Source organism: Gymnogyps californianus, chromosome Z (genome assembly GCF_018139145.2).
Source record: "Gymnogyps californianus isolate 813 chromosome Z, ASM1813914v2, whole genome shotgun sequence".
NCBI lineage: Eukaryota > Metazoa > Chordata > Aves > Accipitriformes > Cathartidae > Gymnogyps > Gymnogyps californianus.
The window spans coordinates 84,317,208-84,338,962 of NC_059500.1; the positions used below are offsets into that span (position 1 = coordinate 84,317,208).

Here is a 21,755-nt window from a genome sequence, read left to right on the forward strand (position 1 = left end):
TGATTTATAGTCTATATACAGTGTGTTACATGCCTTACACCCCCCACTGAAGCAAAACATTAAGGAAGTGTGAAAGAAACCAAGCCACCATCGCATGCCATTGACTATAATACAGGTAGACGAGTATCTTGGAGTACGCAGCGATACAGTGAAAGAAAAAAGTGCCTCTCAAAGAACGCTTTTCTAGACAATCCCCAGTTTTCTCTTTGGAGAAAATATCTACACTAACAGAAAGTTAACTTGGTATTAACACACAAATCTGCCAAGCCAGAAGAGAACCACCCTACTGTGTTCAAGGAAGGAATGCCAATTAGGACAGGATTTAAGCCTTAGTGGGATTTATGGTAATTAGAAATGTAACAAATTTAACTTTACAAAGAAATTAATTATGCCAATTAAAACACTTAGCAAGTTTTACTGGGAATTTATACAGTATTATATGTATACGGTGCTGATCAATGCCTGATTTATTAAAGTTACTTAGGGCACACTTCCAAGAAAATTTACCAAAGTAGTATAGCAATTCCAATTAAGATGTAAAATTAATATTTGCAATAAACATTTCCTTATCAAGATTCAGAGAGAGGAAAAACACCCAATAAAAAAGTAAGGAATTTATGTTCAGGTGGGGTGCACAAACATCTAAGTCCCCATAACCGCACAGCTTGCTAGAGTCTGCCTGGGAAATGAGGTCAATATTTTCTAATAATATTAAAAAAAAAACAAACACTTCCAAAAGACTCAAGAATTCTCAGTGCCAAACAGCTTGCATCAGCATGCCGTTTGTGACAAATCTGCACGTTAATGGAATGGTAACTTAAAATATGCTTCCTCCTCCTATGCTTTTTGAGGTGGGGAGGGAAATGGAAATTCCCAGAACAGGTCAGTTATTCCTATCTGAGAAGTATCTGTATTTTGTGAGAACAATGATCCTAAGTTCACTCGGTCTTACAGCAAAGTAGCTCGGATTTTATTTTTAGGTGGCCTCTGAAGGCCACCTATGTTTTACTTACATTTGCCGTTTTAAACTCTCTGAACAAATGCAAGCTACATTATGTCTTCTGTTTCTAAAGATAAGCCAGTCGAGTTTTGAAGTTTAAATGGAACAAAGGAAGAGCCACAGTTACTAGAATAACAAAATTAAACTTGGCAAAAGTAATGAATTTTATTTACAAATACATGTACGAGGATTACAACAGAAACACACTAGGGAAACTCCATCTCAACAAAAGCAATGATTTATTGGTAATGGCATTAAATGAAACAGATTGACAGTCTCTGGTTATGGTCAAGCAATTATCCAGGAGCTGTAGATAAAAGTGAAGATCTCTTTGATTGCGATAAGGCCTTCCAGTGTCTTTTGCATCCTAGTGGCTCTCTCCTTTTTTGCCAACTACCTGATAAGAGAAAAAAACAGAAATAATGTTTAACCAGAAAAGTCCTGCCAAGTATTTTTTAAAGTAAGTCTCAAAATAAACAAGTGCGACTGCATTTTCAACTAAGTTAATGCATTTAAACATGCATTATTGTAGCACTTGCAGAAGCTGTGAATCCCTTTAAAGAGTTCAGAGGGATGCAAGACACACAAGACACCTTATCTTTAGTACTCATACAGACAGCAAAGCTTCCATCTCATTTTGAGAAGTTAGTAACTGCAACAGAACAGACTACACTTAAAAAAATATGTGTTATATACCAAGCATTCAACTTTAATACACTATATAAAAATATTATAGTGGGAAGAGAACCACTGGGCGCTCAAATATAAGTTTGTTCATTTCCCTGGGCATCCTTGCCATGTACCTCACTGAGAACGTTTACCTTCTAATACAGCTCAAACCTATAAAGAAATCTGGAAGTCACCTGATTTTCAGTTATTCCTTGTCAAAACATTATTCCTTACCAAGTCTCCTTCCAATCTCCAATTCTGCAAACTCCACCTGGAATCAGAGTCAGCTTAGTGCTTCCCTTTCCTGAAAAGATCACCACTGCCACCAGACTCTGGTGAGTCAATTTGCCAGCCAACAGCCAGTGCAACTCCAGCACTCTATATACTGCTATGCAGGTTTAAAGTTAGCGTAGTTCACTGCAGAGGGGTATCCAGTCCCCCTCCTTAAGGTAACTGAACACAAAATCCTGAGAGCAGAAAACGATGCCATTTTAGTCACTTTTCTGAAAAGATTCAGACATAATTCTAGTGCTCTTGCAGACCCTCCAAAAAATATCCATTTATAAGACAAACCAAAATAAAAAGAAAATAAGTCTTAAAGCTTAAGACTTCAAACTGCAGGAGTGACCTTGGGCAAGGCACCGATTCCCAATTCATTTCCATCTAACTAGAGAGCAGCACTTATGGCTCTGACAAGGTGTAGTCAGAATTCACATGAACAGAGATATGAACATCACACTAATGGAGCATAGAATTTCCCATTACTACTCATAATAACGCTGAAAACGAAGGAGTAAAACCTTTCTCGTATTCTAACCAATTGACTGCTATAGCAAATGTGTTAAGTATTAATTACCTCTGCAGTTAAGTGACAATATACCACACAAGATTCATACAGTCAATAGCAAAATATAGAACTGAGGGGAAAAAAACAAACAAAAAACCCAAACCCCAAAACACCCACAGCCCTGAACTTGGGAAGTCTCATAGACCCACTGGAAGTATTCTTCCTGGTCCTTCCCCTTTTTTCATTTCTTGTCAAGCTTCAGGAGGGAGAATTTTTCACTATCCAGCTGCTTTTGGTCAGCTGAGTTAGCACCATCACAAGGTAATTGAGATCTACTGACAAAAAGTACTTTTAAAGACCATTTTCACCTCCAAGGAACCCTTGACCAGGAGCATTTCACCAAGCTGTAAATTCAACCTAAGGCTTAAGGTCAGGAAAATTCCAATCTGACAACATGAGGAAAGAAGAAAAGAATCAGAAGCCCAATCAGTTGCATTAAGATCCAATTAATCAAGTTAAAAAAAATACAGTTAAACTTGTCAAGAAGCAATATTTATTCTTTGTGTGTTTCCAAAGCACCAAACTGTGTTCACACACAGATTAAGCAAAAAGAAAAAAGAAAAAAGAAAAAACACAGTTAAAAGATTAAAGATTAGCTGTTAGCAAGTGTGGAACATCAATGAAAAATATTGCTATACCAGTCTGAGGCAGAAATTGACAACTCGCCCATGTGTATTATCTGTGAAAATCAATCACACCAATATGGATATTTTGTCATCACAGATCAAAGAAACCCTTTTTCTGACCATCCCACTCCACCTTCCCGAAAGGAAATGGGCTGTTTAAACTTAAACCAAACAACTGTCGTTATTCTTTTCTCAGAAGTAGGTCCATTTTCCTTCCTTTTACAGAAAAAACTGCCATCTAGTGCATTCTAAGGTAGTGGTTACAGCCAGTAATTCCCACACAACAGATGATGCTTTTGGGGCAGGCTTTTCTTCAATCGTTTGGCTTTTTCCCAAGCATCAGTCCAGAGCCTGACAGTGACAAAACCACAACCAACTCTATGGTTCATTACCAAGAGTAGGACTGGAAACACTTTATTACTGAACCTTCCAGAGCAGAGTTGGTTTTGTTTTAAATATGTATAAAGAGGTCGAGCAAGTAAAATTAGCAGGATGCTGTTGGAGAACCCTAATCAGGCCACATATGTACAAACACTCACCGACTCCTCACTGTGTCTTCCCTGAGCAGATGCCCAGTGCCACCAGAGGGACAATAAAGAGTAGTACTTTGCAGCCCATTCTGGCTTGCCTACTACTTACTGAATGGTCACAAAGAAGAACACTAAGCTCCACTAAGATACTAAAAAAAGTCAAGTCTTAGTAGAGCGTCACACAAGCTGCATCTCAAACAGCTTTATAAAATTCAATACAGTCTGAAAAAATAGTTACAGAAAATAACTTGTTAAAGTGCTGTATGGTATGTTTTAAAACTGTCAAGTTCAGGATAACAGTGGGACAGAAATTTGGTAAGACTGAAAGGTAAAGAGAAGTGTTTAAGGTAAGATTTGGAGTGGGGAGGGAGGGGCTGGATGAGTTGATGAGTCAGAAGGTAGAGAAGGCTTTTCCTGATGGTAGAAGGTGCAGAGAAGGCAGCTCTTGCATCAGTGCTGAGATTGTGGAAAGGGTGAAAGAGATGCTAGATGAGCAGAGGGAGCAAGGAAGGGAGTAGTGCAAGACCAATCTTATTATTACTTTTTAATTTCTTCTGCCTTTTTAGTTCTTTAGAAATGGGAAGTTAAGCTGAAAAACAAACAAACAAGACATTATAAGAAAAAAAAGCAGCAGCATGTAGTGCAAATAAGCAGTTCTGAAAGAAAGCCTTCATTCAAGAGGGGACAAAAGAAAATATCCCACAACCTGTCGATATTCATCTATGCCCCAACCTCAAAACTGAGCAGCAGTATGTTTTATTCATTAATACCAGAAATAAACAAGAACTATATTGGACATCAGTGGTTGCATGCTCTTCCAAAAACAAAAGCATGTTTACAAGTTCACCACAAGATTCACAGGAACCTACCTAATACTAAGCTATCAATCAATAGTAAAAAACCCACAGAACTTGCACCTTTACTCTACACTTCTAGCTGTCTGCCCACAAAGTAGTCCAACTGAGCATCTTTGAGCATCAGAAGCAGATCTCAAATGCAATCTACTACAACTCAAATGCAGTCTACTATAATAGTTTGCATGATCAGTTATGCCTTAAGTCAGACCCTGTGTGGCCAAGAAACAGCAGCATAAACACTTCTAGTGTTAAGGATTTTTTTTTTCTTTAAAAACAAACATGCCTTCAAATCAAGCTTTTCCAAAAGTATTTCAGCATATATTAAATACATACAGGAAAGGAATGTTCATCCTAGTCCTCTGCTGTTGAGGGCCTCTTCATTTAAACAGGGCAGAGAACAGGTCTCTCCCCACTACTCTCTGTGCTTAACTCACTACACTGCAGTCAGTTCTAAGCAGAAATTTTGTCCTTGGTGTCCCCCTTTTCCATCACTCCAAAGACTTCCCTCCTCCCCAGAGCATAAAAGTCAAGTTGTGCAAGAAGCAGGATACACACAACATATTAAAACAAGTTTGAAAGCAGGTTTTATAACTTTACTCACTCAATCCAACAATACCAACTACATGCAAGAAAAGGAAAGAAGTTTTTTTACAGTGAGACCAATCAATCACTGGAACAACCTCCGCAGGGATGTGGCGGAGTCCCCATCGCTGGAGGTTTTCAAGATGTGATTGGACAGGGTGCTAGATAGTCTCATTGAGGCTCCCTTTCCCATGCAAGGTTGGATCAGGTGATCTTTCGAGGTCCCTTCCAACCTGGGCTGTTCTGTGATTCTATGTATGTCCAAACTAACCTGAGGCCAAAATCACTAATGAAGGACTGACTTAACTACACCTGCTTAGTACTTTTGTTATTTTTCAGAGCAGATAAATTTCAGCATTCTATTTGATAGTACAAGTACTGGAAACAATGCCTCATTTATATTAAACACATGAACTGACTCCCTAATCAAGAAGAGGTGATTCTTCTTACAGCTCTGTTGGTGTTAGAGCACCACACAAGCAAACACAAGTTTTCCTCAACTGTCTGAAGGACATGGGACCTGCAGTTATGCACCTTAATAATCAACTGCTGAGCGGCAAGCTGCTGTAACTAAAAGCATACGTTCAGATCCCACCCCAACTGGGATGCAAAATACATTAGCCTGATCCTTAGCAGAAGTCATTCAAACCAATGTGTCGTTTTTATTTTTTTACTTTGAAACTGAATGTGCATACAGTCAACTGAGCAGAGATGTGATCAATCATAAAAACATGACTGGAATCACATTCATGTCCACTTCTTAACTCAAGCCCTTCAAATAAGATATTTAACAGATTCTTACAAACACTTCTCAAACTCAGGGGAAAAAAACATTCTCCCATCATATTGCAATACTATTTCTATCATAATTAGAGGAGAAATATGAACAGTAGAGACAGACTGAGATGAGGGAGTGAGACAGATGAAAGCAGTGAGGAGTAGTGTGGGTAACTACTCAAGGAGATGAAAAGAAAAATAAGGTTTCCCAGCTAATCTACAAACCTAAATATAATTAATGCCCAACGCTATATTAAGGTTTCATAACTGACAGGATCACTGGAAGAGAGGAAACAAAAGTTAAAATTCCTAAGAGCACTGCAATTCTGCCAGACTACACATCCCATTTGTTATGATGAAATATTTTAACAGCCTAATATTAAAACTACATGTTCAGGAAGCAAAATAGGAATATTACATACAGTGTCGATGAGTATCTGAATTGAGACAGGATTAGCCACTTCATAACCCAGTAGTGCCTGCTCCTCTATTTAAGGCTGTTCTGACCAGATCCTTAAGATCCTGATGTTACCAGCACAATGCTAACACTGTGGGACTGTTTGGTGTCTACATAGTCTTGTAGGTTTGGGCCCTCTCCCCTTCCATTTAAATGGATGTCACAAGACACAAAGGCACACTCCTTGATGGTGCCAAGACGTTCACCTGCAAACTTCAAGGAAACCAAAATTGTTAACTGGTACAGCATTTACCAGGCCATATAGCCGCTTCCAAGCATCCGCACTGCATCTAGAACTGCAAGAGATCTGTAAATCCCCTCTAACTACAGTAGAGGGCTGAGACGCCTGGAGACCCACGCTATTTTTAATGCCTTTATAGGGCTGAGAGGGGCATGTGTGAATTAAAAAAACCACTCCCCACACAAACACTGACTGGAGCTCAGATTGTTACAGCAGTCAGTTTCAGGCTAAGGCAGTACTTCAGTACTGTGTCCACCAAACTAACATTTTGTCCATGCAACTTAAAACAATGTAGGAAGCACATGTTGTGCAGACTCAACACCAGTCTCAAGCCCATGTAACATTCTATAAAAAACCTGAATTGCTTTACCAAGTGCACCCCAATCAGCATTATCAATTAAAAAAAAAAATCACTACTTTAACAGTCAGAAGGTCATATTTAAAGAGTGCACTTGTTGAAAATAAACTTTCAGTACTTTTGAAAGCAAAACTGATTTACAGAGTTTACAGAGAACTGAGATGGAGATCAAATACTGAGTCAGAGTCCCATTCCACTCACAACAATACCAGAAAGTACTGCAGATTAACGATGTTAAAATAGTAATTTCATAACTCATTGCAGGGGATGCCCTAATACCACAAGTACTGACAAAAAAGCCATATAAAACAAAAAAGTGTAAGCAGATTGTAAATCAATTAACATTTCTAGTTTGGGGAGAATTGGAAGTGCTATATTAGGAAGGTCTAAAATTGTTATCCAGTTAATTTTAGTACATTAGAACAACTTCTTCAATTACTTCAAGTTTCATTGAAAGGCAGCAAAACCAATTAAACTTCTATTAATTAACTTAATTATTACCTGCAAAGATAATAAGTTTTACATGTAGAAGTTAAGATCAGGTTTTGATGTTAAAAATTCCAAGTACATGACATGTTGGTGAGTGCTAGTGTTTTTAACCTTCTGAAGTTACGGTTATTTGTATCAAATCCTGTGGTGCTTTCAATGTTATTGGTTTGTAGGCGGGTGTTACAGCAGTATTTGCCCTCTTACAAAGGCTTCTCAGTTTTAAAGCAGTTTATTTTAATAAGACTTACTACATTTTTAAAAAGTTGCAAGTAGCTTTAAAGTTTCAATCCTTTCAAACCCGTTTCACATTCTCAAAAAAAAAAATCAATTGAGAGTGCCTTATTGTTCAGCACTAGTGTGTCTAAAGTCATACTGTAACAAGTTGTTTGCTTCTTCATTTTGTCTTTAAAAAGCAGATATGTTTAATATAACAGACACCTTGTGACCAAATATTTTTCAGATCTCAAGCTTAATGCTACCCAGTGAATAAAATCCTTCAAAGTCAAAGTCAAGTCAATCACAAGGAGTCTAATTTGTACATGCAATTGCTTCTCTACTTCCTGAACACCATCAGAAAGCAAGTTTCAAAATGAAGACAAATCTCACAGCTGTTAAAAAAACCAACATTGTCTAAAGTGTATAACTTTAGAGTCCCTCAAGTTTTCATATATACATTCTTACCAGTTATTTTTACAAAATTGATGAACAAAAACTTGTAAGCGAGACCAAAGATCTGTAAGATAAAGCTACACATTTTCTTTTGGATGCCAAAACTACCTTAAGTTGTGGAATTGTAGTAACAACCAAGTGTATTTGTTCTGTCAACCCATTTTCAATAGGTTTAAAACATTCAAAAGTGCTTTTAAGAAAGAGGACTCACTCGCTTGAAGTCATTCATATTCGTTGCTTGGACTGGAGTTCCAATAAACGTGAAGTATGTAATTCTTGTTGTCTCTTCGTCACCATGATTGGATTGGACAAACAACTAAAGAAAAAAAAACCCAAACACAAGAGTTAAGGTAAACTGTCCATCTCTGAATTAATGCATAAAATGTTAGGTGCCCAAGATTTTTGGACTAACCAAATTAACACTTTTTCCAATTATAAATGCCTCTGTAACCTTTCGAGAAGCTACAGTCCTCTTATTTTAAATGATGATTATATAGAATGCTATTATTTTCCCGGTAGTTTGTTAAAAAACCCACACTGCTTGGATTTTCCCAGCTTCCACTTCCAACCTGAGACCACATTCAGCAAGCAAAAACAGGATCTAAGAAGTCACAATTCACTATTCACTGGAATCTAACTTGAAATGAAGTTAAATATCAATTTAACTATGTTTGCTGAAGCCCCTAAGACTATTCATGTGTAGTTTACTACTACAGCTTGCATAATTATGTGTTTTACAGCATGAATACTAGATCTATGAAGTTATTTTAGGGTTTCAAACAAATATCAAGCTTCTTTTGAAATATGAACTAAGGAATTATTGCTGGCACCACTACACTTTTTTTAGAGTGGACAAATGAAAGAAAAATTTTTTTGCATGAAGTAGTATTAGTAAGGAACTTGGAGTTAGAAGAGCAATGAGGTATTTGTAGATCTTGCCACACTATTGTGAGCACGGAGAAAGGAGGAATAAAAAAGCAAGCAAGTAGTGGCATCAGAAGCAGAGGAAAGAAAGGAGAGAGAGGACAGCAGGTGGGCAAGGGACAGCACGTGTAGCTACTATCTATGAAAATGCCCTTTCTGCCTCAGGAATTGCCTGTGCCACAGTCCACCAAATGCTGGAGGGTACGCATCACTACATGCTTGCCCTATACTTAGAAATTTTTTTGTGACAACACTGGACGCTTGCAAGCGCGTGATAAGCAAGGTGGATTGCTGATCTAAACCAGTAGAGATTCACCCCTCCAAGCGGCTTCCCTGTAGTTGGAAGACTGTGTATTTTCCTGTACAAAGAAGATGCATGGAAGGTGAGGGTTGAAGTGCCGAAGAAAGTACTCTTCTGACAGAAAGAAACAGAAGAGCACGCCAAGGACCGACTTTTGTCGAACAGAGGTGAACTGCAGTGTGTTCAGAGATTCTGTCTCAGTAATGATATGAAAAGTTCAACAAGTACAGAGAAAAACAAATGTCACTGAAGTAGCAGTAATGAAGAGAAGCACACAACAAGTGGGGAAAAACAGCATTAGATATGCTGAATTACATGGATTAAAACTACCAGGTATAGAATTAATAAACCAGGTAAGTTAAAACTAACAAACCTAGCAGTGATATCTAGAAATGAAGTATGAATTTCCTAATACTGACATGGAAATGTTCAATAAGTATTTCTGATTATACATGGCAGAAAAGCAGGACAATTTGTTACTTGGTAACCGTTACGCGTGATGGAGCCCTGCTTTCCTGGAGATGGCTGAACACCTGCCTGCCGATGGGAAGCGGTGAATGAATTCCTTGTTTTGCTTTGCTTGCACACGCAGCTTTTGCTTTACCTATTAAACAGTCTTTTATCTCAACCCACGAGTTTTCTCACTTTTACTCTTCTGATTCTCTCCGCCATCCCACCAGGGGGGAGCGAGCGAGCGAGCAGCTGTGTGGGGCTTAGTTGCCGGCCAGGGTTAAACCACAACAATATGACAACTGTGCCTCCTCCAGTTCATTAGGAACCAAAGGGAAGATTTTTATCCACAGGACTATGTAAGCAAGCAAGCAGAACTTCATCACCTGCACCGAAAAGCCAGGTGGTGGACAAGATGACTGGCCATCTCATTTTCAGGAAGTCTTAAATACAGAACCCAGGTTTAGCTAGGAAACTAGGGGAGTGCTACTGCAGTGCCCACACGCAAAGAGTGCAAACAAGCAGAACATCTATTTAATCACCTTATCACTTGTCTAGTGTTTGCACATCATCCTGTCTAAAGCTGACAGAGGATGTTATTAAAGAACAAATACATAACTTGTACTTGTCAGCACAGCTTTGTAGAATGTAAGCCTATGTGACCAATCTCCATTTCATCTGGGGGAGGATAAAGTTGGTCACAAAGGTATCTCCATAGAAATAACAGACATGAAAAGGAGTTATTTAGGTTCGCCTCCCATTACCTTTAAAATAATTGCTAGTAAAACGTTGCTAAACATGAAAGTAGCTGACTGATCTAAAATGCAGTCCACAAATAGTAATTTAGAAATTTACCAGAAACCTTTTTACAGAAGAAGTGTGATGAAAAGACTGAGGGTGGGTCAATGTTTTGGAGTTACCTGTAACTCATAAGCAGCTGGTGATTTCTGTGGCCAGCCCACTAAAATATAGTTTAATTCAATCAACTATAAGTCCATACACTTGCAAACACATAATTCAGGCCACGAAAAGCATTTCCATGGAAAAGAATTCAGGGGTCGTATTGGAAAAAACAGTCCAACACAATACTGCAGGAAATAGGGCTAACGCAGTACCAGGATGATGCCAAGCATAAAGCACCAGCATCAATGTAGTCATTGCACATATTGCACTAGAACGTGTATTTCTAAAATGGAAGAGGAGAAACCACACCTGCATTTAAAGAGTGAAAAACCCTATGTGAAATCTGTGGAAAGCCTCTTCCAGCAAGAGAATTAGAAAGCTCATTAAAAGACAAAGGTGATTTGATTACAGCATTTAAGAACCCTCACAGAGAGCAGGTACTGAATTTAAAGACATTGCAAGTACTTCACTTGATACTCAGAGAAATCTGTCACTCCTGCAATCAGATTAGTGAGAAACTGGATTCCTTGTCTCCTCAACTCTTCAAATGAAGAAAAGATGCCTTTCAAGAAGGTATGTTAGTAAAAACGCAAGTTGTGTTAAACAGCACACTAGCTCATGAAGAGGTGAAAGCGAACCTTATGTCTCATACTGCATCAAGAGACATTGCATGCACATGGCCTTGGTCTCACCTTAAATTCCTGAAATACTTCTAGCATAAACATACAGTATGCAATCAGCAGAGAGAAACTAGGAACATTTGCAATGAAATCAACAAACATGCACAGTGCTTTAAAAGCCTATGAAGTGTTCAGCCTGCACAGACCTCAGAACAGAAACTTTACTTACAGTTACACTGTTAACATTCTGAAATTTTACATAGCGAAGCTGGACAATACCATCTTCTTTAATATCATCTGGTGTCAGCTCCAGGGCTTGAGTTGGTTCACTTCTTTCTGCTTCTTCAAAATCCATAGATCGAGGAAGGTTGATAAAGATTTTTATGTACTTTGGACCTTGCCCTGTGTTAAAATATAGGAGTGGTATTCCATTGTTTAATTATATTTCCAAAACTCTGCTTGAGAAGCCCTTGCTTGTCAGAGTCTCTAGACACCACTCAAGGAAGGCATGAGCTTCTATAGTTCTAGTATCTTATCTGCCAATCCTACATCGCCACTCTGGGTATTGAAGGACATCCAAAGTTGTGCTACTCATCTACGTGTCAGAGAGAATTCCGCAAAAAAATCCAATAAAAAGTCTAAAATTAATAGTTTTGCCCTGTCATATAACACTTGAACATTTTATGTAATTTTATAACGTAAACTGAGTTATCATAAAAAACTAAGCTGTACCTTTCAGTAGGTCTCACATTAATTCTCGAATTAAATGTAAGTTTCTCTTTGCAGTATATCAAACTACAGTAAATACTTGTATTTTTGTCATACCAAATACCCTTGCACAAGGTCAGTGAAAAACAAATGAGATTAATTTGTTATGTAATTCATTTACAATAAATTTACTGAAGCTGCTGTGGGATTCTCAGAAGGTAAAAGGTTCCAGGGACAACAGTGTCATTTTTAGAAAATTCAGCTAAATACGGGCAAAGCTTTGGTTTCAAAGCTATGACTAAACTGACACTTCACTCACCATTATCTGGCCCCTGAAGTTTCATAGAATAAAGCTTGACAGGTTGACTAAAAGCTACAGTAATAAGCAGCTGTGGAGAAAAAAAAAAGTTCTGTTAACCACTGTTTTCTTCAGTCTTAAAAACAAACATAGCATAATAATTAACTAGAAATAAATCAGAGCTTTGAAATAAAATTAAGTACTTACCTTCACTATATTCCACACATGCACTAGTCTGTCACTTTAAAATATCAGAAAATGCTACTCTGCTTGGAATTTTTTCCATACATAAAGGGATGTGAAACTGGAAATGCTACAACAACCTTTGTACACTAATTTTACTTACATGCTACTACCATCTCCCACTCTTACTTACACCACCATAACAATATAAAGTAGATAAGTTCTTCAAAAAAATGCTTGCAGACCAGACCATCATTGAAAATATCTCACTTAAAAATATCTACTGTACCTGCTCATCACAGTCTGATTCCAAGTAGGTAGAGTCTTTACGTAAACAATTATCAAATCCGTGCTCATCACTCTCATTAAGACATTCACAGCCGGCTTTATTGATAAATGGCATTAAATCCATCTGAAAGTAAAAGCAAGAGCATTGCTGAGTGCATGGTAAGTGCACCATGAACTCATCTGGGATCAGTAACCATTGGAATGAATGAAATTCTTCATTCAGCAGATTAAAGTAAGACATACAGAAAACCTCAGGCGTTTATATCAAAAGACTTTACAAACAAAAACTACAAGTACTATAGTATTTACATGTATCTGGTTCATAACTGAACGATGTTTTTCCCCTCCATTCAAAATCCTGCCCCCCTGGAACACATGCTTGCCATTCTGAGAATAAGAAATTGGGCACAGGGAGAATTTTCAGATACACTTTTGATAAACAAGACTACAGCACCATAAGCCACACCACAACACAGACAAACCGACATTAGACTGGAGTTATGATCAACTTAATAGAAAAAAACACAGCAGAAATGGGCCTCCCCAAAAATATACTATATATTGCCAAACAAATTAAAAAACCACCACTATAGTTCTTACCGGGCTTTATACGCAAAGCTAGTCTTATTTTACTTCTTTTTCAGCACTGTATACAAATTAACTTTATGAAACCTTTTCCTACTTCTTTCTCCATATACTTTGGTAAAAACACAGAACAACAGAAAACAGAAGCTACACTATTCACCATGAACCAGCTTGTTTTATTGCTCAGCTCTTTTGTAAAGGGTCCAACTAAAAGCTTTAACATATATGCATTCTCAGATTAAAGCAGACTGCTATCCATGCTCCGAGCCATTTAAAAGGTGGTATTATTGCAGAGGCAGAACAATCTGTATCAATTTCCAGATAACCAGGATTCTTTGCCTGCAACTAAAGTAAACCAATTCCAATTGAAGCACAATAAGCCAGGCTGAAAATCAAGTATTTCATATCTTAAGACCTGAAGACAGAGTATCAACATCTCACACCATAGCAATACAAATTCAAGATCAGTGTACAGTCATAGAACAGTCCAGATATAAGAAACTAAAGGAACTTTTAGGATGACAACCCAAAATATCCTTCTTAAAGGCATATATTAGGTCCCAAAGAATAATATACCACTCTTGGAAAAAAGCACACACTAGCTTGAAAATTACTGCGTACAACTCAGGCCATAGCTTCATGGTACCAACAGAATCGGAAAACAGGCCGCTGAGAGAACAACTCATTTCCTGTATGCCACTTCCCTTAGCTCTTGCAACTATGTTATTCTGAGCAAAAAATACTGATCCCCCTCCCAGCATCCAAATGAAGGCTTACCTTGCAACTCGCATGCTCAGTAGATACAAGGTAAGAAAAGAGAAGGAATGCACAGCTGCACCAAGAGAATAAGGACACTTTCCTGGAGTCAGGAAAGTCCAGTTTGGGTCAAGCATATCCTAAAATAGCATTTCAGCCTACCACTCACGGGTCAAATGGAATTCCTGCTTGGCTCATACAGCCCTGAACATACTCAGGACTTGATTCGTAGGGGTAAGGCACCATCTCCTGCAAGGTTGACTTTTAATAGAAGATGGTACATTCATCTCAAAACCAATCTAACTAAGCAGACCTGAACTTGCTACTTGAATGATTTGCAGTGTGTTTAGGGCTCCAAAGCTAAGCAGCTGAACCTTTGTCTTTTGACATTCCCATAGTTCTACAGAGGATTTCACAATAATTATAAATGTAAGCGTACACATTTAAAGTGAAGTGCAACGCATGCCGTGGAACAGTTAGCAAGTAGCTGAACAGCTAGAAATTCAAGTGACCTGCGCCCTTGCAGTTTATTTAAACGAGAAATATTCAGCTGGATTTGCACCCTGCTTACATTTGCCTGATAGGATACAGCTAGCTATGAATTTAAAATACTTAACCTCCAAAAAACTTGGTTTTGCATTTAACAACATAATTTTGGGTTCTATAGATACTCATCACAGCTAAGCTTAACGTATTAGATTTGCTAATGCAAAGTAATGTGCACACTACAGCAACTAGCTAAGCACTGAACTGTGACATATGATTTAGGTGAAATGTAATACACCACATAACTAACTGTGTTTATACTTTTGGTAGAACAATAGACAATCTCATTTAAGGAGTAATATTACACCAAGGATTGCTTGGAGAATACCACCTAAGACGACAGCTCTAGGAAAGTGTTTTGTCACATTAGAGTTCTCATTTACATGTGTTTGTTAGTACAGCTGTCAGACAGGCTTATGATTTGCAATGCACAATTGCCTTGAGGTAACCTGAAAACACACAGAACGTAGTGAAAATAATTTCCTGAGAGCACCAGTATTTCTAAGTGGATTGCTCCCTTACTGAAATTCTGGCCAAAAGTTCAAGTATCCCTACATAGTTTTGATTCACCTAGAAGACATGGGCAAATAATGCCATGATAAAAGAGAAATCTATTCATGAATACCAATTTTCAAATTCTTCGGAAGAAAATGTTGAAGTCAAATTTTAGTTATGAGAGATTTTGATGCAAGGTTTAAAAACCATTCGGTTTGAGAACATACATTGAGAAACATTCACTTTTCTTTTTTACAAATTACTGAAGAATTACACGTTATTTACTTAATTTACATTAGCTGTGAATGCCTGACCAACAATTACTGGAGAGATATGCAGTACCCCTACAGAAGCGAAACGATAGGCATTAAGCATTAAATTGAAAGCAAATTCATGATCAGCAAGAAGTAATTCTTGTATGCCACTCAGACGAGGCACATAATCTTTTCCAAGCATTCCTGTGACATATTTTTTACTTTATATATTTTTATACCCTTGTCATTCTTTTACAGGCAAGAAGAAATCTAAAGAGAACACTTTGTAGTACCATCCACTTTTGCAAACATTAGCAATTAGGCAGAAGAAAATATATCATGAGATATCGTTTATCTAACAATACCCTCCCAAAAGCATCCTATTTTCAGGGCAAGCTGCTATAGAGGAAGATGGAGCTGAACCGTTACGAAGGTTAATTCCTTTGGCAACAGGAATCTCTTCCTCTCTCTTTTTTTTTTTTTTTAAAAGAGATGAAATAAAGAGAATTAAAGAAAGGGTAGGGAGCAAGAAGAAAAAAGGAAAACCCCAAATGAACCTACCACCACATAAACAGAGAGGATTTCTTAAGGAAGCAACTTCTCAACGTTTTTGACAACCATGTCTAACAATGTCTTTTCCCATGGACATTTTTACAGTTTAAAAAATGTTTTGGGAAGACAGATTGGGATGTCTGAGAAGAAAGAAGCAGAATAAGCAGCTGCAGCAAAAAGTTCATCATAAAACATTAAATTAATGATTTTAATGACTAAGGGCTATGCATGGAGATTTTTCTTAAAACATTTTACAATTCTATAACCATACTTACTAAATATATACATTAGTTTTTTAATTTTGTCTGAAAAAGGAAACCCAGACAAGTGATCTTCTCAAAGCCACAGGGAACTTGCAGTTTTGCCTAAAGTAGTATTATTTGACTTAGAGTATGCTTAGAAAGCAACAGATTTTTTTTTTTTTAAACATTCAGGTTACACAAACATTAAAAAAGATTTATCTTAAGAGATGCATACATATCCTTTTGGGATATCTGTGTCTTCGCTGTTTCCAGGATCATTCTCCAGGTGCTGTTTAATTTTTTCTTCTAAACCTACAGCATCTGCTCCTTGATATTGGTCGATTCGCACTTTGTTTCGGAAAAACAGAAATGTCGGTGTTGCTGATATATTATTGGTAGCAGCTGTTCCCTAGAATACATAAATTAGTTACAAGTGTTACCTGACAGAGTATTACCAATATTAGACAGAAACATTAGCTTGCTTCACCTAGTTAAGAATGCACACACTAGATACTAATCAAGCTACATCACCTCAAACATCACAAACAAAATTGTTGTCTGAGTTAAAGCTGTTTATAAAATAACAAATATTAAGTTGTGCTTTTACACATTTGGGCACTCTTTGAATGGATTTCACATTGTCAGTAGATTTGTTGGTACATCATAAAAATCATATTATTCATTTGCTCTCAAAAGTGGAGGATGGCTTAACTTAACACTTTCATTTTACAAGCTTTCTTTACACCTGCATTCCTTCCTCTCCCAAGCCACATGCATGCACACCCAGGAATTGCAGCCTGCTGCTGTAGAAGGTGAATTCCATTTGATTTCTACCTGTATTCACACCTGTTATGCACCCATATAGTTTTTCCAAAACTTTCCATAATTTGCAAACATTGTTACCACTTTGATGTTCATCTCTCTCCATCATAATTTGTAGTAATTCAAGACACTTCCTTTCAACACACCATTGTTAATTTTTGTTAACAACCCTTAAGTCAATCAATAGCTCACCTGCAACACTGTTGTCTGTTAAAAACAGTTGAGTAGTACTTGAGAGGAATCTAATCCCACTAATCATATCAGTTTATTGCATTTTTCATTTTGCTCAATAATTACACCAATATTTGTTTGGAAAGACTTACTCTTTTTAATTCATACTGGTGCTATCTTCTACATTTAACGGTATTATCTAAATAGTACAAGCAGCAGGAATTGTTAAACTGTCTGTACACTGCTTAAATGACGGACATCACAGTGGTAACCGCAAGAATACTTTTCTAAATATAAGTGTTGTTTGCTCACATGTTTGTGCGTATCTTAATTTTGGAGAATTTCACAATATGGCTATTCGTGATTCACCAAACACATCAACAGCCACAGGAAACTACTCTTAGTATACCATCTGAACAGTTTTTCTTCAAGTTTCCCATTCACTTCATTATATGCTCTTTCTCTTACAACTGAAAATATGTTTTTGAATACCAACCTGGCATTGATGCACATCTACTTCCAAAAAAGTTGCCTGGGGATATTTGTTACTCAGAGCATTGAAAGCTGGGGCTATCCTTAAACAAGGGCCACATCTGTGAAGACAACATACAGTTTAACTTAACTCAATCTTTTTTTGAAAAATGTCCGCCCCAAATAGAATTAGCACATTCGTGTTCTTACTGATATCCTTGGTACATGTAAAAATAACCTTCCTACCTGGCTGACAGATGGTGAGCAATCCTGGTGATACAATTAAGAATGACATTTAGAAACACATCATGAAGCGTTAATTCCCACTTCCTCAGACAGCTTCAATGTCACATGATTAGCTTCACCTATTAATTAATACTAACTTCATATTTTCCATCTAATGGGTTTAGCTCCAGCATCTTTTACTGCAAGCCAAAGTCCTGCTAACTAAAGTGATGTAAGGGAGGGCAAAGGGTTGCCTGCTTTTCCCGAAACAGCAAAAAACACTCTTAACAGAAAACTAGTACTAGCACTCCACGTTACCTCCAGTGGAAAAAATAGTATCTATAGTAAAATCTACATATGACTTGAAATATTTAACAGTAATAATGTATCAAACCTTTAGCAGGAATCATAACATTCTTACTACAATAAATCTCACTTACTACAACTGTAACCAGTTACTACCATACTTATTTGACCCTGTGTCCTGGTTTCAGCTGGGGTAGAGTTAATTTTCTTCCTAGTAGCCAGTATAATGCTGTGTTTTGATTAGCGTGAGAATAATGTTGATAACACACTGATGTTTTTCATTGTTGCTAAGTAGTGTTTCTACTAAGTCAAGGATTTTTCAGCTCATCATGCCAAGCCAGCAGGAAGGCTGGAGGGGCACAAGAAGCTGGGAGGGGACACAGCCAGGACAGCTGACCCCAACTGGCCAAAGGGCTATTCCATACCATAGGATGTCATGCCTAGTATATAAACTGGGGGGAGTTGGCGGGAGGGGTGGATGGCTGCTCGGGAACTAACTGGGCATTGGTTGGCAAGTGGTGAGCAATTGCACTGTGCATCGCTTGCTTTGTATATTTTAATTCTTTTAGTACTATTATTGTCATTTTTTTATTATCATTCTTTTCCTTCCTTTCTGTCCTACTAAACTGTCTTTGTCTCAACCCACAAGGGTTGGTTTTTTGGTTTGTTTTTTCTTTTGATTCTCTCCACCATCCCACTGGGTGGGGGGAGCAAGTGAGCGGCTGCCTGGTGCTTAGCTGCCAGCTAGAGTTAAACCACAACACTCTGGTAGAACAGACCTGACTTCTGCTGACTTAACCGTATCACCTTTGCTGAAAATATATATTTGTTAATTATTATACCTTTGCTGGCATATATGAAGTGTACAGATGCAACTGTTCCTGTAAAGAAATAGTCTCACAACTCAGCTTGCTGTGAAAGAAGCAATTAAAAAGCAAAACACCGAAAAACCCCAGTAGAAACTCCCTCCAACAGCATATCAACGCAGGCCATATCTAAACCAGAGAGCTCTGTCAATGTGAATCTGCCAACACATACAGCTGTAAAACAGCACAGACGAGATCCACTTCACCTTTCCTATTCTCTCTTGATAGGGGGTGCATGGATCTATAGCAGCATAGCAAGGCAAACTCACAGATATTTATACGTTAACACATGAAGCCATTAATCTAACTGGAACCTAATATATTGGGTCGTCTGTAACCAAAACACTTTCCTGGGCACACGTGTACACAGTATTACTGAGACCACCAACACCTCTACAGTTACAGGTGAAGCTGACTTACCTAAAAAAAAACAAGCCCAACCCCATAACTAAGAAGCATCAATCAGACATCAGATGCGTGTATATCAATGCTTTTTGCAGTACCCGTTCAGATACCCAGCTAGTGATTCTTGTGGCCTCTTCGGAGTATAACATCTTTCAGCAGCTCTTTCACAACCTTAGACCTGAAGTCTTTTGAGCTCCAAACAGCCATTGGAAGTGGAATGGTTCAACTGTACATTTAAATAAGGGGTGGAAAGATGAAGAAAAAGAGTATAGGCACTAAAAGCTAGGACTTCGACAATAATGAGGTGCATTTTGAAGCCCGAGACCCCCAATATTATTGCTATTCTCCCTAATTCCACAGTGATCTGTGGATAACTGAATTGTCAAGACTTCCTTCGGTTGCCAATTCATCCAGATTACACCACAGTTGTACTTCAAATCCCTGGTGAGTAGGGAGGAAAAAGGACATCTGCTTGCCCTGGGCAAAAAGGATGAGGATCCAGCTAAGTTTTATTAAGGTGGAAGATGTTTTTAACAGAAACCAAGCAAGATGCAGATGTCTGTGCCCTCTGTTAACAGCGGCTTCCTGACCTGCAACCGGATTTTAAGCCAGCGTAGCACCTGATCGCCTCAGAGCACCTGAAGAGTGACAGGTTCAGAGGACGGGGGAAGTTGGCTCAGCTGCAAAAAGGTGAATTTAACACCAGAAATAGGAAACACCATTCCGATGCTGTCACTATATCGATACGCTACAGATAGGGAGCGTCACTAACGATAAAAAAAACAATTCGCTCGCCGCTTTTGCCCCCAGAAGCTGGCTAGCGACCAAAATGATACAGCGTTTTGCCAGCTAACCGCACTTCTCAAGCCTGAAACCTTGCCTCAAAAATAAATAAAAAAAAAAAACAAACCCAAAACCTCTTAAGGCCCCCAACGGTTCTCACCGTCCCGGGGAGCCTCCCTCAGTCCCAGAGCAGGGCGGGAACGACAAGGCCGGCTGATGGGGCGGCAAGGAGAAGCCTCCCGGTGGGTCAGGCCCAGCTCCCACTCTCCGCCGCCTCAGCGGGAACGAGGCCGCGGCGGGCGGGCGGGGGCCCAAGGGCAGGGGCGACGCGGGGCGCTCCCCGCGTCGCCCCTGCCCACCGTGAAGGGAACCGGGAGCCCATAACCCACCCTCACTCACCCCCGCATGGTGAACTTCACCACGGCCAGGCGGGAGCCGGCAGCGCTGAGCTCAGGCTGGAACTCGGTGTCGTTCGCGATCACCTTCACGCCCACCATCCTCGCCGGGCGGCGGCGGGGCCGGCGCTGAGGGGAAAGGGGAGGGGGGGGGAAAGGGAGGGGATACGACAACAGCGGCGGGGACGGTAGCGGTGCCGGCCTGCTATTTGCAGCGTCACGGCGGGAAGGGGGCGCCCGGCATGCACCGCTCGGCTCAGGGCGCAGGCGCGGCCGCCACGCCGCTGCCAGCCTAGGCCCGCCGGGCGGACATCTTGAGGGCGGAGCGGGGGCGCTGCCTCTCGCGAGAGTCGCGCCCGGTCGCCGCCATTTTGGGAGAGGGCAGTGAGCGAAGGGGCGAAGCCGCCGCCAGGCCGTCAGCCATTTTAGTTAGGGGCAAGGGGAGGGGAGGTGCGCCATCTTGGTCTGGGGCAGGAGGCGGCTGAGGAGGAGGAGGAGGAGGAGGAGGAGGAGGGCGAGGGCGGGTGAAGCCCGGTTGTAGAGCCCCGCCGGCGGGAGAAGGGCTGGGCACCGCGACTAGGAGCAGCTGCGGAGCCTGGCCAGGCTGGACGCCATCCCTTCCTCAGGAACGAGGAGGAGAACCTGCGCTCGGCCTTCCTGTTCCAAGGCCCACCCCAATGTTTTGGCCAGAACTAGTTCTAGAAACGCAGGAATTAAAAATAAGCCATTTTTTATCCTGCAAGTCTTCTGTCGACAAGAGTTGAAACAGAGGAAATTAGGCCTTACTGCTCTGCTGTGACTTTTGAGGATGAGCGGAGCAGTGCTCTGATTGACGCTAGGTGCTGAAGCCGCCTCCGACACCACTAGTACCAGATGTACAAAATCAGCAAAGAAACTCACTCGGTTGTCAAAATACCCCATATCCCACCTCCCCGACAGGCGTTGTCTGCCGCGACCGAAGCTCACTAATGTCTGTTGCGTACCGTAACAACGTAGAGCTGAGGACTTGCTGCAGCTGGAAGGCACCCTGGGAGGCTGCTCGTGCCCTGGCAGCTACAGGCGTGCCCAGGCGGTTCCGAGCATCTCCAAGGATGGAGATCTGGA

General features: G+C 39.7%; 1 protein-coding gene across 3 annotated transcripts; it reads right to left on the minus strand.

Annotated features, from left to right (window-relative positions):
* Nucleotides 1–1,220: 1,220 nt before the first annotated feature.
* On the minus strand, nucleotides 1,221–20,867 carry TXNL1 (thioredoxin like 1). Of its 3 annotated transcripts, XM_050913229.1 has the most exons (9): nucleotides 20,656–20,867; nucleotides 17,697–17,793; nucleotides 16,443–16,616; nucleotides 12,779–12,901; nucleotides 12,328–12,397; nucleotides 11,530–11,702; nucleotides 8,314–8,418; nucleotides 3,155–3,195; nucleotides 1,221–1,397 (listed from the first exon to the last, which is right to left on the minus strand). In XM_050913229.1, the coding sequence occupies exons 1-9, from the start codon at nucleotides 20,751–20,753 to the stop codon at nucleotides 1,394–1,396; spliced, it is 885 nt and encodes a 294-aa protein (XP_050769186.1). In that variant the 5' UTR covers nucleotides 20,754–20,867; the 3' UTR covers nucleotides 1,221–1,393. The 3 variants fall into 3 exon arrangements, with proteins under 3 accessions (XP_050769186.1, XP_050769187.1, XP_050769185.1); XM_050913230.1 differs by lacking the exon at nucleotides 3,155–3,195 and having other exon boundaries at nucleotides 20,656–20,863; XM_050913228.1 differs by lacking the exon at nucleotides 1,221–1,397 and having other exon boundaries at nucleotides 3,133–3,195.
* Between the last annotated feature and the right edge of the window lie 888 nt (nucleotides 20,868–21,755).

Coding starts and splice junctions, on each gene's coding strand:
- TXNL1 (XM_050913228.1), bottom strand. CDS start 20,753: ATGGTGGGCGTGAAGGTGATCGCGAACGACACCGAGTTCCAGCCTGAG. Junction 12,902..16,442: donor CAGATATCCCAAAAGGATAT/GTATGCATCTCT, acceptor TTTTACTTTCAG/ATGGATTTAATGCCATTTAT. Junction 12,398..12,778: donor AATCAGACTGTGATGAGCAG/GTACAGTAGATA, acceptor TTTTCTCCACAG/CTGCTTATTACTGTAGCTTT.